Source organism: Mustela putorius, unplaced genomic scaffold (genome assembly GCF_011764305.1).
Source record: "Mustela putorius furo isolate JIRA1106 unplaced genomic scaffold, ASM1176430v1.1 tig00537248_pilon_pilon_pilon, whole genome shotgun sequence".
In the NCBI taxonomy this organism is placed as follows: Eukaryota; Metazoa; Chordata; class Mammalia; order Carnivora; family Mustelidae; genus Mustela; species Mustela putorius.
The window spans coordinates 3674923-3687896 of NW_025422387.1; the positions used below are offsets into that span (position 1 = coordinate 3674923).

General features: G+C 50.7%; 1 protein-coding gene across 2 annotated transcripts in view; it reads right to left on the reverse strand.

Annotated features, from left to right (window-relative positions):
* The window catches only part of ATP6V0A2 (ATPase H+ transporting V0 subunit a2), a 33972-nt gene that overhangs the window by 10487 nt on the left and 10511 nt on the right, over positions 1 to 12974 (reverse strand). The window contains exons 6-11 of one of the 2 annotated variants that reach the window (XM_004753093.3): positions 11849 to 11975; positions 7217 to 7299; positions 5697 to 5790; positions 4786 to 4998; positions 791 to 941; positions 453 to 589 (exon numbers count right to left, since the gene is read on the reverse strand). In XM_004753093.3, coding sequence (XP_004753150.2) covers positions 453 to 589; positions 791 to 941; positions 4786 to 4998; positions 5697 to 5790; positions 7217 to 7299; positions 11849 to 11975 — 805 coding nt within the window. Of the gene's footprint in view, positions 1 to 452; positions 590 to 790; positions 942 to 4785; positions 4999 to 5696; positions 5791 to 7216; positions 7300 to 8557; positions 8577 to 11848; positions 11976 to 12974 lie in introns of those variants that run through there. The other variant, XM_013056432.2, reaches the window with a different exon arrangement.

A 12974-nucleotide genomic window follows, 5' to 3' on the forward strand; every position in this document is an offset into this window, starting at 1 on the left:
CCCGCCCCGAGCAGGGCCCGCCCCGAGCAGGGCCCGCCCCGAGCAGGGCCCGCCCCGAGCAGGGCCCCCGAGCAGGGCCCGCCCCGAGCAGGCCCGCCCGAGCCCGAGCAGGGCCCGCCCCGAGCAGGGCCCGCCCCGAGCAGGGCCCGCCCCGAGCAGGGCCCGCCCCGAGCAGGGCCCGCCCCGAGCAGGGCCCGCCCCGAGCAGGGCACGCCCCGAGCAGGGCACGCCCCGAGCAGGGCCCGCCCCGAGCAGGGCACGCCCCGAGCAGGGCACGCCCCGAGCAGGGCACGCCCCGGCGCTGCCCACAGGCCCACGCCCCTGCCAGCCCAGTCAGGGACGCTTGCTGCCAGACGCCCCCGTTTGAGAAACGTCCTCTGTTTAGTCAAAAAGAGGGGAGCGACTACTAATCGCCCGCCCCGGTGTACCAAGCGGGGTGTCTATGCTCTCACCTCCTGTGACTGCTTCAGTCTGGGATGGTTTTCATTCAACACCAGCAAGAGAGCAAATAAGAACATCACAAAGCCGTGTCCGAAGTCTCCGAACATCACGGCGAACAGAAAGGGGAACGTGACGATGGTGAAGACAGCTGCAGGGAGAGCAAAGCGAGAGACCTGGTTCGCCAGAGGCAGAAAATTCTAGTTCATGCCAACACTCGACTTTCTCCAGAACTCCCGCAAGAGAACGGACAGGCGGACAGGACGGGAGCCGCGAGCCTTTCGCAAGCGTCGGCCGCATCCTCGCAGGCAGAGGCGGCAGCGATCAGACAAAAACTCCTCAGGCTTCCGACCTGGGTTCACCTCTCTGTAGCTCCCAACTCCGTAGGCGTCCACGATGTTCTGAAACCCCTCGGTGAACTTGTTGGTGCGGATGAGAGTTGGGGGTGTTTCTTTTGTTGGGATCGTGTTCATGAACGAGGGGATCGTAGCACCGCTCTCTCTCTTTCGCATAAAAAGAAAGGAAAAAAAATTACCATCCAAGAGTTCATGCAACAACCAATGGCTCCCTGCCAGCCCGGACAGGCAAGGCTCTGCGTGGCACATGGGGACGTGCAAACCACCACTGGGGGGGCCTGGCAGGGTGAGTCCAGGGCAGCGGAGTGGCCACAGGAGTCAGGAAGTCTTGGGGGGTAGGACTTGGGGGTTCGGGCTTACAGAAGGAAGCGTGTAGCCAGGCTGCAAGGGCAGGAGGCAAACAGCAGGACCGGGAATGACAGCAATATGTACTTCACTAACGTAAAACTGAAACTTAATCTTTTATCTCTTCAAAATGTTCAAGAGGAATCTGGAGACAACTACACAATATTACTAATAAAACCAAAAAATAGATGAGAATGAATCAGAATGTCAACATTTGTACAGCAAAGTCATGTACATAAGCTTTCTCCTTCAACGTTCACAATTCTTCAGAAATATGTTTATTCATAGTGGGAGGGAAAACCTTTTTATTTTATTTTTTAAAAGAGTTTATTTATTTATTTGACAGAGATCACAAGTAGGCAGAGAGGCAGGCAGAGGGAGAGGGGGAAGCAGGCTCCCCACCAAGCAGAGAGCCTGATGCGGAGCTCCATCCCAGGACCCTGAGATCATGTCCTGAGCTGAAGGCAGAGGTTTAACCCACTGAGCCACCCAGGCGCCCCAGGAAAACCTTTTTAAATAAAGTAAAACAGGTTATTAGAAGAGGAGTCGATTTTCCAGTCAAATTCTATTTAAGATACTTGCCAGTAAGGGGATTCTGGGAAAATCCCCAATGGCACAGAGTTCTGAACCACCCCGAATCCCTTCAAGAGCAGACAGGGCAACCAGAGAGCAAAACCAAAATCCCACAGACAACACTTCTCACAAAAGCATGTCCCCACAAGCCACCACATGCAAATGGGGACAAACAGCTCAACGCAATGACACCTGCACAGAAAGAGTCTCCAGACCAGAGGAAGCGAGAGAAGCAATGTGGCGTTGGAGAGACCCAAGGAAGAAACATCCCAAGAGAGTCAAAGGCATTCCCTGGAAAGCACAGAAGGGCGACCCAAGAAAAGCAGCTGGAACTGGGAAGGGTTCTGTCTACTTCCAGAGTATATGAGTGCAAGGGGTCCACGGGAAGTGAGGTCTGCTGGGACACAGCGGTCCAGCTCCCCCATACTCACAGAACACCTGCCAGGACATCCTCCCGCCACAGGGGCGCCCCACTGATGAGAGACCCAGGAATGAAACTGAAACTGAGCAGGACAGGAACAAAAGAGATAAGGAAAGAGAAGGTCCAGGTAAAAGAAGGAGAGAGGAAGCCTCAGGTCCAAGGGCTTACAGATTTTTGATCCCTGCTCAGAAGTAGTAAAGAAAATTCTGTGAAGTTAGGAAAGTGATCCTGAATCTGCCCTCTTTTAAAAGTCCCTTAAGTACCTTGAACGTGTTCCGTAAAACCAAGATAAAAACAGATGATGTATTTATATTTATGTAATGTATGGTTCCCTTTTGTATCTTAAAAATATTTTCATATGTATAAATATATATTATGTCTAATACAGAATTTCCTTGAATATTTAAACATGCTTTCAGAAAACTCATTACATTTTAGAGTGATCAAAAGAAGGATGGAGGTCAAAACTTACATAAAGTTATAGTAAAAAAAAGACTATAGTAAAAAAAAAAGTTATAGTAAAAAAAAGACTGAGCAGGAGGACATGTCCACAAATCAGACAAAAATTTACCTTACTCATTTCAAAATGAGCAAAAAAAATTAGGAAAATAATGCATGATATGAAAAAGCACCAGGAAGCAGAATTAGGTATTAGAAATACCTATTAGATAGGTATTTATTTATTAGATAAATACCATTATAAATGAGGTTAACAGAACTCAGAAAGCAATCAGAAATAAAAGAAAAAATATTCAGCAACGAGACAACACTAGATGGAACTCCCAAGGTGAAGAAACCTTCCTGGTTAACGAAGCCATAAGAGAAATAGGCAAAAGAATGGTAATTTTTAAAAAATCAAAAAAGAAGTAAAGAAAGATAAAAAGGACTCAAGAGGGGGGAAAAAAAGACTCAAGAAAAAGTGACAGACATTGAAGAAAAACAAAGAAGGTTCAACTGAAACCTGACAGTGGGTCCTAAAGGAAGAAACCAGAGCAAGAGAAGAGAACGAATACCAAAAAGCATAATTCGGGAGAACTCTTCTGAAACTTGCTTTAAACTATGTATTAAAAGAATCACTAGGGCGCCTGGGTGGCTCAGTGGGTTAAAGCCTCTGCCTTCGGCTCAGGTCATGATCTCAGAATCCTGGGATCGAGCCCCGCATCAGGCTCTCTGCTCACCAGGGAGCCTGCTTCCTCCTCTCTGTCTCTGCCTGCCTCTCTGCCTACTTGTGATCTGTCTGTCAAATAAATAAATAAAAATATTTTATAAAAATAAAAGAATCACTGACCTCTAAACTAACAATACGTTATATGTTAACTCAATCTAAATTAAAATTTTTTAATTAAAAAATGAAACTATAGGGGCGCCTGGGTGGCTCAGTTGGTTGGACGGCTGCCTTCGGCTCAGGTCATGATCCTGGAGTCCTGGGATCGAGTCCCACATCGGGCTCCCAGCTCCATGGGGAGTCTGCTTCTCCCTCTGACCTTCTCCTCGCTCATGTTCTCTCTCACTGTCTTTCTCTCAAATAAAAAAATAAAATCTTTTTAAAATAAATAAATAAATAAAATAAAAATGAAACTATAAGGGCATCTGGGTGGTTCAGTCATTAAGCATCTGCCTTTGGCACAGGTCATGATCCTGGGGTTCTGGAATCGAGTCCCGCACCAGGCTCTCTGCTCTGCGGGAAACCTGCTTCTCCCTGTCCCACTGCCCCTGCTTGGGTTCCTTCTCTTGTTGTCTCTCCGTCAAATAAATAAAAATCTTAAAAAAAAAAAAAAAGGAATATTCAAGTGGCTCCTGAATGGAAAAGATTTTCAACTTCACTCAGAATAAGAGCAGGGCAGTGGCTGGTATCATCAAACCGACGTGGCCAGGCGGTATTGGGGACTTTCTCCTGCAGATGGGTCAGGTGTCAGTCACTGCAATGGCATTCGCGACACCACAGACCACGTGAACAAGCAGGGGACCCGTGCAACTGGCTATAGTACATCCGCACAGTGGAATATTACATAGTTATAAAAAGTAGCAAAGTCTGATTAAGTGGAAAGAATAGTACGAATGAATAGCACGCACCCCTTTGTGAAGAAAACTATCATTGGGGCGCCTGGGTGACTCAGTGGGTTAAGCCTCTGCTTTTGGCTCAGGTCATAATCTCAGGGTCCTAGGATTGAGCCCCACATCAGGCTCTCTGCTCAGCAAGGAGCCTGCTCTGCCCCCCACCGCCCTGCCTGTCTCTTTGCCTACCTGTGATCTCTCTCTCTCTCTGTCAAATAAATAAATAAAATCTTTTAAAAAAAGAAAGAAAACCACCCATTCATACCTGCTTCCCTACGACTACGAAACTCGAAGATGTAACAAGGAGCAACAGTTATCTCTGAGGCAACAGGGCTGGGAGGAGGCCGCTCCGCTGTGTCCTTTACTTTATAGACCTCTTCTTTCAACCACGAGACCCTATTCCGTACTCCCAGCACAGACGACACACGCACACGCACGGCACAGCTCTGGCTCTCCGAACACCAGCCCATTCAGCGGCCTCTCTCCGCTCAGGGCTGTCCCGCTTCCCCTGTGCGGGGCAGCCGGCTGCCCCACGCCCCCAAAGCAGCCCCGTCCCGGCGTCTGGTCCCGGCAGGGGCGGGCCCCAGGTCGCCTTACCGAGCCGTCCTCGAGCGCCCGGCGCAGGTCATGCAGGTTAGCCTCGGGACACCAGACCTCGGCGATGAGGCACTTGTTGGTCACGTCGAAGCTGCACATGTTCAGCATGTGGTAAATGGCCTTCATCTTCTTCACCTGGATGACGTGGCTGTAGACGGATTCGGCGGCTTTACACAGCACTTGCCTTAAATAGTCCTCGGTTTTGTGAAGCACCTGGGTGGGAACAAACACGGGCTTCCAGCACTGGGGACACTTGTCGGTCTCCGTCCATCGGGCACCTGCCTCTCCTGGGGGCAGGCAAGGGAGTGGCTCGTTCCTTCTCGTCCTGACCCCAGCACCACTGGGAAGCGGCAGAAACGACCCAGACGACCTGAGGCTCCCTCTAGGGAGTTGACCCTCCAGGACACCACCCCAAGGGGACAGGAAATGGTTAGATGTCACCATCTGGGTGGCAGCACCGTGGCTGGGCTGGGCCCACGGAGCGCCCCACTCTTGCCACTCCCAGCCTCAGCTCAGCAACCTGTCACCCCTACAGTCACCACCTCCACCCTCCATGTGGCCTGAAACCCCTTTTGCTGTAGGGGTCGGAGTCTACTTCTTGCCCCCAAGAGCTCTCACCGGTATTAGCAGAAACATCAGTGAACATGGTGAAAGCAAAATAACAGGTACCACTTTAAACACACTGATGACCAGAGAATCTTCTCCAAAGTCCCTTTAACACCACCTAGGTCTCTAACAGGCCGCTAAAAGAAAACTTGCATGCAGAGGAGGGAGGTAAGTGATGGCCCAATCTCCCTGAAACACTTCCATTCGTCCGCACCAAAATTTTCCGTATCAAAAAAGAAAGCAAACGGATTTATAAATGTTTTACACGCCTCAGAGAAGGAGGCGACCATTTCCTGTTCACTCACCGTGTAAAGATCCTGAATCCGGGTGTTCAGTCCTTCCTGGATCTCCTTCCGCTCCTCGGCGGTGTTCGGGTAGGGGTAAACGTGACAGTGGTAACTAGGAGACAGAATTTAATAGTCGCGCACCCGTCGGGACCAGGAGAGGCTACACCAAACACCAGAACTAAATTCAGTGTTGCACGCGGGCACATCTCCCTCCAAATGGGATAAAAGCAGCCCCTTGGGAGAAAAAGGCGCAGACCCGCACAGACACTCAACAAATGTGCGCAGGAAGGAACAAACCGAGCACACGCTCGGTTCCATGTTCCATTCCTGCCCTCGATCACCCCGAGCTCGCTCCCAGTTCCTACTTTCTGAAATTCCCTACCACCCTTGGGCTGCGAATCATTAAACAAGTTTGAAACACAAAAGCAAGAACACACAACAGTGATTACCTTAAAAGAAAGAGAAAATAAAGGGCGGTGGGAGGGAAAAAAAGCTCTGGTTTCCTAGCAACTGCCTTTGACAGCGGTGCAGTAAAGCTCTCCCTCATCTCCCAGGGCCCATCTCCTGGGGGCCACACGGCACCCCAACACAGGGGGAACAGAGGCCGTCCTCCCCATCCACCTTGACATTTTTATGCCACACTTAACATTTTAAGTTCTGACTATTAAAACTATTAAAAACTATTAAAACTACTTAACTCTAGCCTTATCCCAAGCAACAATATCTATGAAATCAGGGGTTTGCGTGCTGGTTACAATTTTTCTACTGTATGTTAAAATAAATATATATTTGTAAGAATAACACCAGATTCGTCCATATAAAACCTGAAATGGCTTTCCAGGCCACCCGTGACTGAGAATCAGCCTCTGGGAAACACTTTGCAAAGGAAATACCCAAGCCCATCCTCACTCCCAAAGAAACAAGACCATCTAAAAACAAAGGGTGTTCTTTGACATTTTTGTTTGGCTCTTGCTTATTTTTCCACTATTGACGAGAATATACGTCACAGAGAGATTCTCGCTGAGGCACTCCTCCCCTGTATCGCCTGTGTCGCCTCAGTCCCAAAGCCCAATGAGGCCTGGTCGTGGGGCTCGCCGAGCTCACCCAGCGAGTGGGTGGCGATGCCAGGCTCTGGATCCGGGCCTCCTCCCCCGCAGCTCACAGAGAAACCTGCCGAATGTTCGGCCTAAAATGAACCAGATGCTCCCTGATGACAGACAGGCCTCTGTGGAGCTCAGTGCAACACGGAGGCACAAAAATTCAGATTTGGTTCCTTCTCCAATTATTCTTAAGCCCTGATGCCCAGGGAAGAAATAAAACCTGAGAATGTTATTAAAAACAGTCTCTACTTCTAAAGCATCTTACGTACAACGCTGGCAAGAGAGACGGCTAATTAAACGTTAAAAACAAAGACACAGAACTAAGCACAGCAATCTTTGCACGTGCTGCATGTCTCCTCGAACACAGAGCTATTTAGGGAGAACCAGAAGCCACTGTACATGAGCACAGAGATGAAATGAAACGTTTCTTGTTCTTACCAATCACATATCTTCTTAACTTTGTGGCCAATCTGCTCTCCCCAAAAGGATATTAAAAACACATACCATTTTATAACTTCTCCCTAGAAGAAGAAATCAGGGTTATTGTTACTTCTGTATCCAGAACTCTGAGAACTCTGCCAGCTCAAATTCTGTCACGAGTTGGCCCCTTCACACCCTCCACAGGTGCAGATGCCCTCGGGCCCCCAGGCTCCGTAACCGCCCCTCACCCACCCCGGCCGCGTGTTCTTCCCCTAACATCAGCCCTGGCAACGGCATGGGGTCATTTACAGACACACAGAGCGGCCCAAAGTCCGAGTCCCGGGATGTGCCTAATCCAGCTGAGGCCACACAGGGCAGTTCTCTGCCTTCTGGTTCCATCTCATACGGTAAAGGAGCCTTGTCACAGTTTAGTTATGTTTTTCACACTTCTGGGCTCTTTGCTGGTGGTTTCACTATTTAAAATGGTCCTCGGGCATAATGCTGAAGTGCTATAGCTAGTGTTCCTGGGCCCAAGAAGGCAGAGATGCGCCTCACACACAAAATGCCATGTGTCAGATAAGCTTCGTGCAGGCGTGAGTCACAGCGCTCTTGGCAAGAGTTCCGTGTTAATGAATCCACAATACATATTAAATAGAAACGCACATAAAACAAGGTTAGTATTGATCGGTGGACAAAAATGTAAGCAGAGGCTTGCAGAAACTATCCCTGTGTTTCCCTAGGACAGTGGTTCAGTATCATTCATTCACGTGTCCATGGAGACCCTACAGAACTACCACAAATACTGAGAAATACTCTCTATATAAAACTGAGTACGTTTTTAGCCTATTTGCCAGGCCCTGTTCTAGGTGCTAGGAATACGGAACTGAACAAAAGAGACAAAACTCCCTGACCTGGAAGGGGTGGGGATATATCCGATTTCCCAGTGAGAGACACAAAGAAAACACAGAGTCCACCACAGGGGGGAAGTGATAACTGCTGCAAAGGAAACAGAGCTGGAGGAGGTGACGGAGGCATGGGGTTGGGGGCTGTGACTTTCAATAGGGTGACTAGAGAAGGTCTCTCTGAGAAGGGGACATCGGAGCTTAAAGGCTAAAGGAAGGGAGGAAGCCGTGTGGCCACTGCGGGCCACTGTGGCCACTGGCCACACCCTCCGTGTGCCAGAGAGCTCGTGAGGAAGCAGGGACAGGGACAGCAAGGAGGCGACACACTGATGCGGGGTGCACAGGCAGATGGGTGACGAAGCCGCAAGAGGAGACGCTATAAGGCTCTGGGCGTTTTGCCAAGTGAGACAGGAAGCCCGTGGTGGGTTTGAAGAGGGGAAGTGAAGTGAAGGCTTACAGGGATGGTTCTCGATGCTGGGAGGAGAGAGCACGGTAGGGCAGCGGCCGGGGCAGGAACTGAGGACAGAGGCGGCGGCTGCAGAAGGGAAGAACTTGAGGTGTGGCCACTCGTGTCCTGGATCAGGGCAGGAGCGGGGGCGGGACCAGGAGACCAGAGTCTCTTCCTAGTTAGAACACATCTCCAGTCACCCTGCTACAGGATTAATACAAGGTCTGAGGGAAAAGAGAAGAATCAGGAGGAGCCCCAGGATGTGAAACCTGAGCAGTCAGAAGGACAGAGCTGCCACTTACCGAGCTGGACAAGCCTGGCAGCGCAGGTTTGCTAGGAAAGATCCAGAGTCTAGCTTTAGGCATTGGGTGGAAATGTCTTCCAAGGATTTAAAAGTAGACCTAGAGTAGCCAGTTACATACAAAAGTCTGCTTTTGTGGGGAGAGATCCAAGCTAAGCAGTTGGGAGGCAGTATTTAAAGCTGTGAAATTATGTAGGATCCCTGAGGGCACACAGAGGAGAGAAGCAGCCCAAGAATCCAGTCCCAGACCACAAAAGATGAGGAACAGGTCGGGGAGCCTCAAGGAAGCACAGGCAGGGGGGTCCCCACAGCAAGGACAAAGGTCAGCGTGGGCAGAGGAGATGGTCCATGTGGCCGGGAGATTGGTTATGTGGAATAAGTGAGTGCACTGACCGCACAATTCATGAAACACACCGAGGACAACGGGAGCCAGATTTCTCACTGGCAGGAAAGAGACTAAAAACAGGGGGAAAGGTTCCATCTAGAAAGAACCGATCAGGATTTCGAGTTATAGTTTAAGAGCACATGGTTTCATAATCTCGAAGCACAGGGAGCCACCGAAGCACGTACGGGTGCGTGTGTGTGCATGTGCACGCGCACGTGGACACATACGCTCCGACTGCTCAGAGGGCCCAGGGGCAGCAGCACTCTGGGGCGCGGATCTTTGAGAACACCGTCCTCTGCTAAAAGGCACCAGCGGTCCTGGGAGAAACGGCCGACTTCCGGCTGAGACAGGGAAAGCACGGGACGAAGCTGGGGCGTCTCACTGTGCCACGAGGAAGGGAAGGCTCGGCGGATGCTGCCGGAGGCCAAGGACACGGGACCACGAGGGAAGGGACCCTCAGCAGCCAAATCATCAGGGACAATTTGAGTGTCCAAATAAATACGGACCGTAACAGACTACGAGTCACCGAACACAGCGGAAATGCCCGAGTCCGCAGACGCGAGAGGGGGGAAACCAGCCTTCTGTGCCACCACTAGTAAGCAGAGCAGGAATGAGGACCGCGCGGCCACCATGACCGAGGGGACCGGTTCACGAGAGTCGTCCACGGACGCTAGTGTGGTGGGCGGGCTGGTGAGGAAAGGGACATGAGCACAACTTGGAAATTACTAAACCACCACAGAGGGCAACGTGGTGACGAGATGGTGGACAAACCCGGCAGACACCAACGTGTCCAGGTGACATCACGTGTCACATGGTGGGTGCTGAGGTGGCCAGAGAGACTTCCAAGGTTGTTCCTGCCTGGAACGTGGCCCGAGTCTGGCTGTGAAGAAATCTCAGGGGGCCCAGAGGGAGGCGTCGGCCCACAGGGCGGGACGCATGTTCCCAACGCCACCGCAGGCCCAGGGAGGGGGCCGGACCAGGAAGGAAGGAGAACCGCTGGAGGCGGGCATGGCATGTTTGATTGGACAAAAGTGCTGCACCTGCACTGGTTTCTCTCATGGCGGCAGGTGGTTGTGTAAGGGCATCCTTGCCTGGGGGCGCACACACGGGGGTAACTCTGGGGTGATGGAGCCACGTCTGCGGCCTCCTGTCCCCAGGCATGCGAAGAACCTAGTGAAAACGGGGACAGAGTCGCCGAGAGAGCACGTGGCTGATGGAGCAAATGTGGGGACGTGGGAACAACTGGAAAATCCAGGTGAAGGGATACAAGTCTCTGCTCTCTCCTGGCAAGTTTTCTAGAAACTGAAATTACTCCAAAATAAGTTACGGAAGAAACTAAACTGCGGGGGGGGGGGGGGGGGGAGAAATGGCATTTACAGCAAACCTGAGTTTGAAGATGCCCCAATTTTAAAGCTACTACTGGGTCAAGGAGCGTAACCACCTCGGGTTGAAGACGGGACAGGGACAGCACACAACACAGAATACAGGTCATCGAACCGAGGGAGATCACCAGAGTCTAGCTCCGACACAGAGTGGTCAGCACCTAGAAACAAGACCGACAAGGGGGAAGTGACTAGAAATGCGCTCCGGTGTCGGCAAGGACGCGAGGGGACGAGACGGTCAACCCAAAAGGCCCTAAACCTGACACAATAACCAGATCCGGGACCCCGAGCGCCAGCTGTCCAATCTAACACCCCAACTCCTACAGAACAAGCACTAGAAGAGCGCACGCTGAAAGCCAGCACGGGCTCTCCCTAAGCAGGATCACGAAGATTAATTTTCTCGTTCATCTTTCCCGTTTTGTTCCCAATTCCCTGCCACAGGCACGTATTTCCTTTGTAACTACAGGGGAGTTGTCTTTTCAGGAGAACACATCTCTCCAGTCCACTCCTCTGTACGTCGCCCCACCTCTAACCCCACCGCTCACACTCGGGGCGGGGGGCGGAGACGGGAAAGGAAATCTGATAAGGAATGACTCAGTTACGGAGTTACAGGCTCAAAGCGTGTCCCCCGAAACATGTATTAATTACAAAGAAAAAAGATGACTTCGTACTGGAGAAGCGTAAGCATCACCACCTCAACCACGCGATCAAAGCAAACGTTACCAGCCACGGGACGAGCCGAATCACGCGCTCGGCGGGACACAGTGAGGAGGACACAGTATCACTTCTGCCAAAGACCCATGCCCCGGATCGAATCATGAGGAAAGATCAGACAAACCCAAACGCAGGGACATCCTACCTAAGAATTTTCAAATATCAAGGTTCTACAAATCCAGGAAAGACTGAGAAACTGTTCCAGAATGGAGGAGACCAAAGAGATGGGACAGTGAGATGCAAACTGATTCCGCACTAGACCTTCCCTACAAAACGTGGTACTCGTCAACTGGTGAGACCCGGATGGGGTCTGAGGCCCGGAGGGGAGCGACGTGTCTCCCTTCATTTCTGGGAGGCATTTCAAGGAAGAGCCCTGGACTTCAAGAGCCACACCGAAATGCGCTGGGATAATAAGGCCTCAGGTGAACAACTCACTCTCAAGGGGCTCCTTGTGCCCCGTGCGTCCAACGCCACTGTCGGTCTGTCATCATTAAAAGGTGATCGTGACGTTGACTCACCGTTTCAGGGTCCTCGAGGGGCTCATCCAGCTCCGCATAGGTCACGATGGTGTACCCTTTGCAGACCCTCCACAGCATTTTCTCAAATGCTTCTACCTTTCCTTGGTTAATTAGGCCGGATACAAATCTATGAGAGAAGAGAGACAAGGTGCAGTCAGTTGAAAGCAAGGAATTCTCTGACTGCATCAAAAGGAGAAATGAATCATTTCAGGCAAAATGGTGAAGATATCCTAAAAGCCCTCCAAATGCAAAATATCTAAAATGCTAGATAAAAAATGGGGGGGGGCATCTGGGTGGCTCTGTTAGTGGCCCATCCAAGTCCTGATTTGGCTCAGGTAGTGATCGCGGAGCTGTGGGATCGAGCCACGGGTCAGGCTCCACACTCAGCGGGGAGTCGAAGGTGCTCTCTCCCTCTGCCCCTCCCCCTCCTCACACACACACATACTCTCCCACTCTCTCTATGAGTAAATAAATCTTTTACAAAAACTTATTTTTGAAACATCCCTTCAAGGGTATAGCTGCACCCATAATTAAGAGAAATTCTTGGGATCCAAAAATAAACCAGGATCTCAGCTACCTTGATGTATTCCACTTACCCAGTATCTTAAAGCCTTCAGTTTCAAGGTCAGAACGGAGACAGGCACTAGGTCTATGTAAGCTAAGAAGATGAAACTGAATCTTTCCCAATGCCTGCTAAGGTTGGGACTCCCACCCCCTCACCTCTAAAGACCTACACCCTTAGTGAATGGGTGGACTTGGAAAAAAAACTTCATCTTACAAAGGAACCCTCAAATAAACTTATTTATCTCAGCTTGGGTTCTAGATAGAAGAAGAAAAGTCTTTCTTGAGAATTTTTTTTTTTTTGAAGATTTTTATTCATTTATTTGAGAGAGAGAAGGAGTGGGAGAGAGCACTAGTGGGGTCAGGGGTAGAGAGAGAGGGGGAAGCAGGCTCCCCACTGAGCAGAGCCCAACTCAGGCCTCGATCCCAGGACCCTGAAATCACAACCTGAGTCAAAGGCAGACGCTTCACCAACTGAGCCACCCAGGCAGCCCTGCCTTGAGAATTTATAACCACAGGTTAGAATGCACTCAGTTTCACGGCTGAAATTCACATTACTTGCATA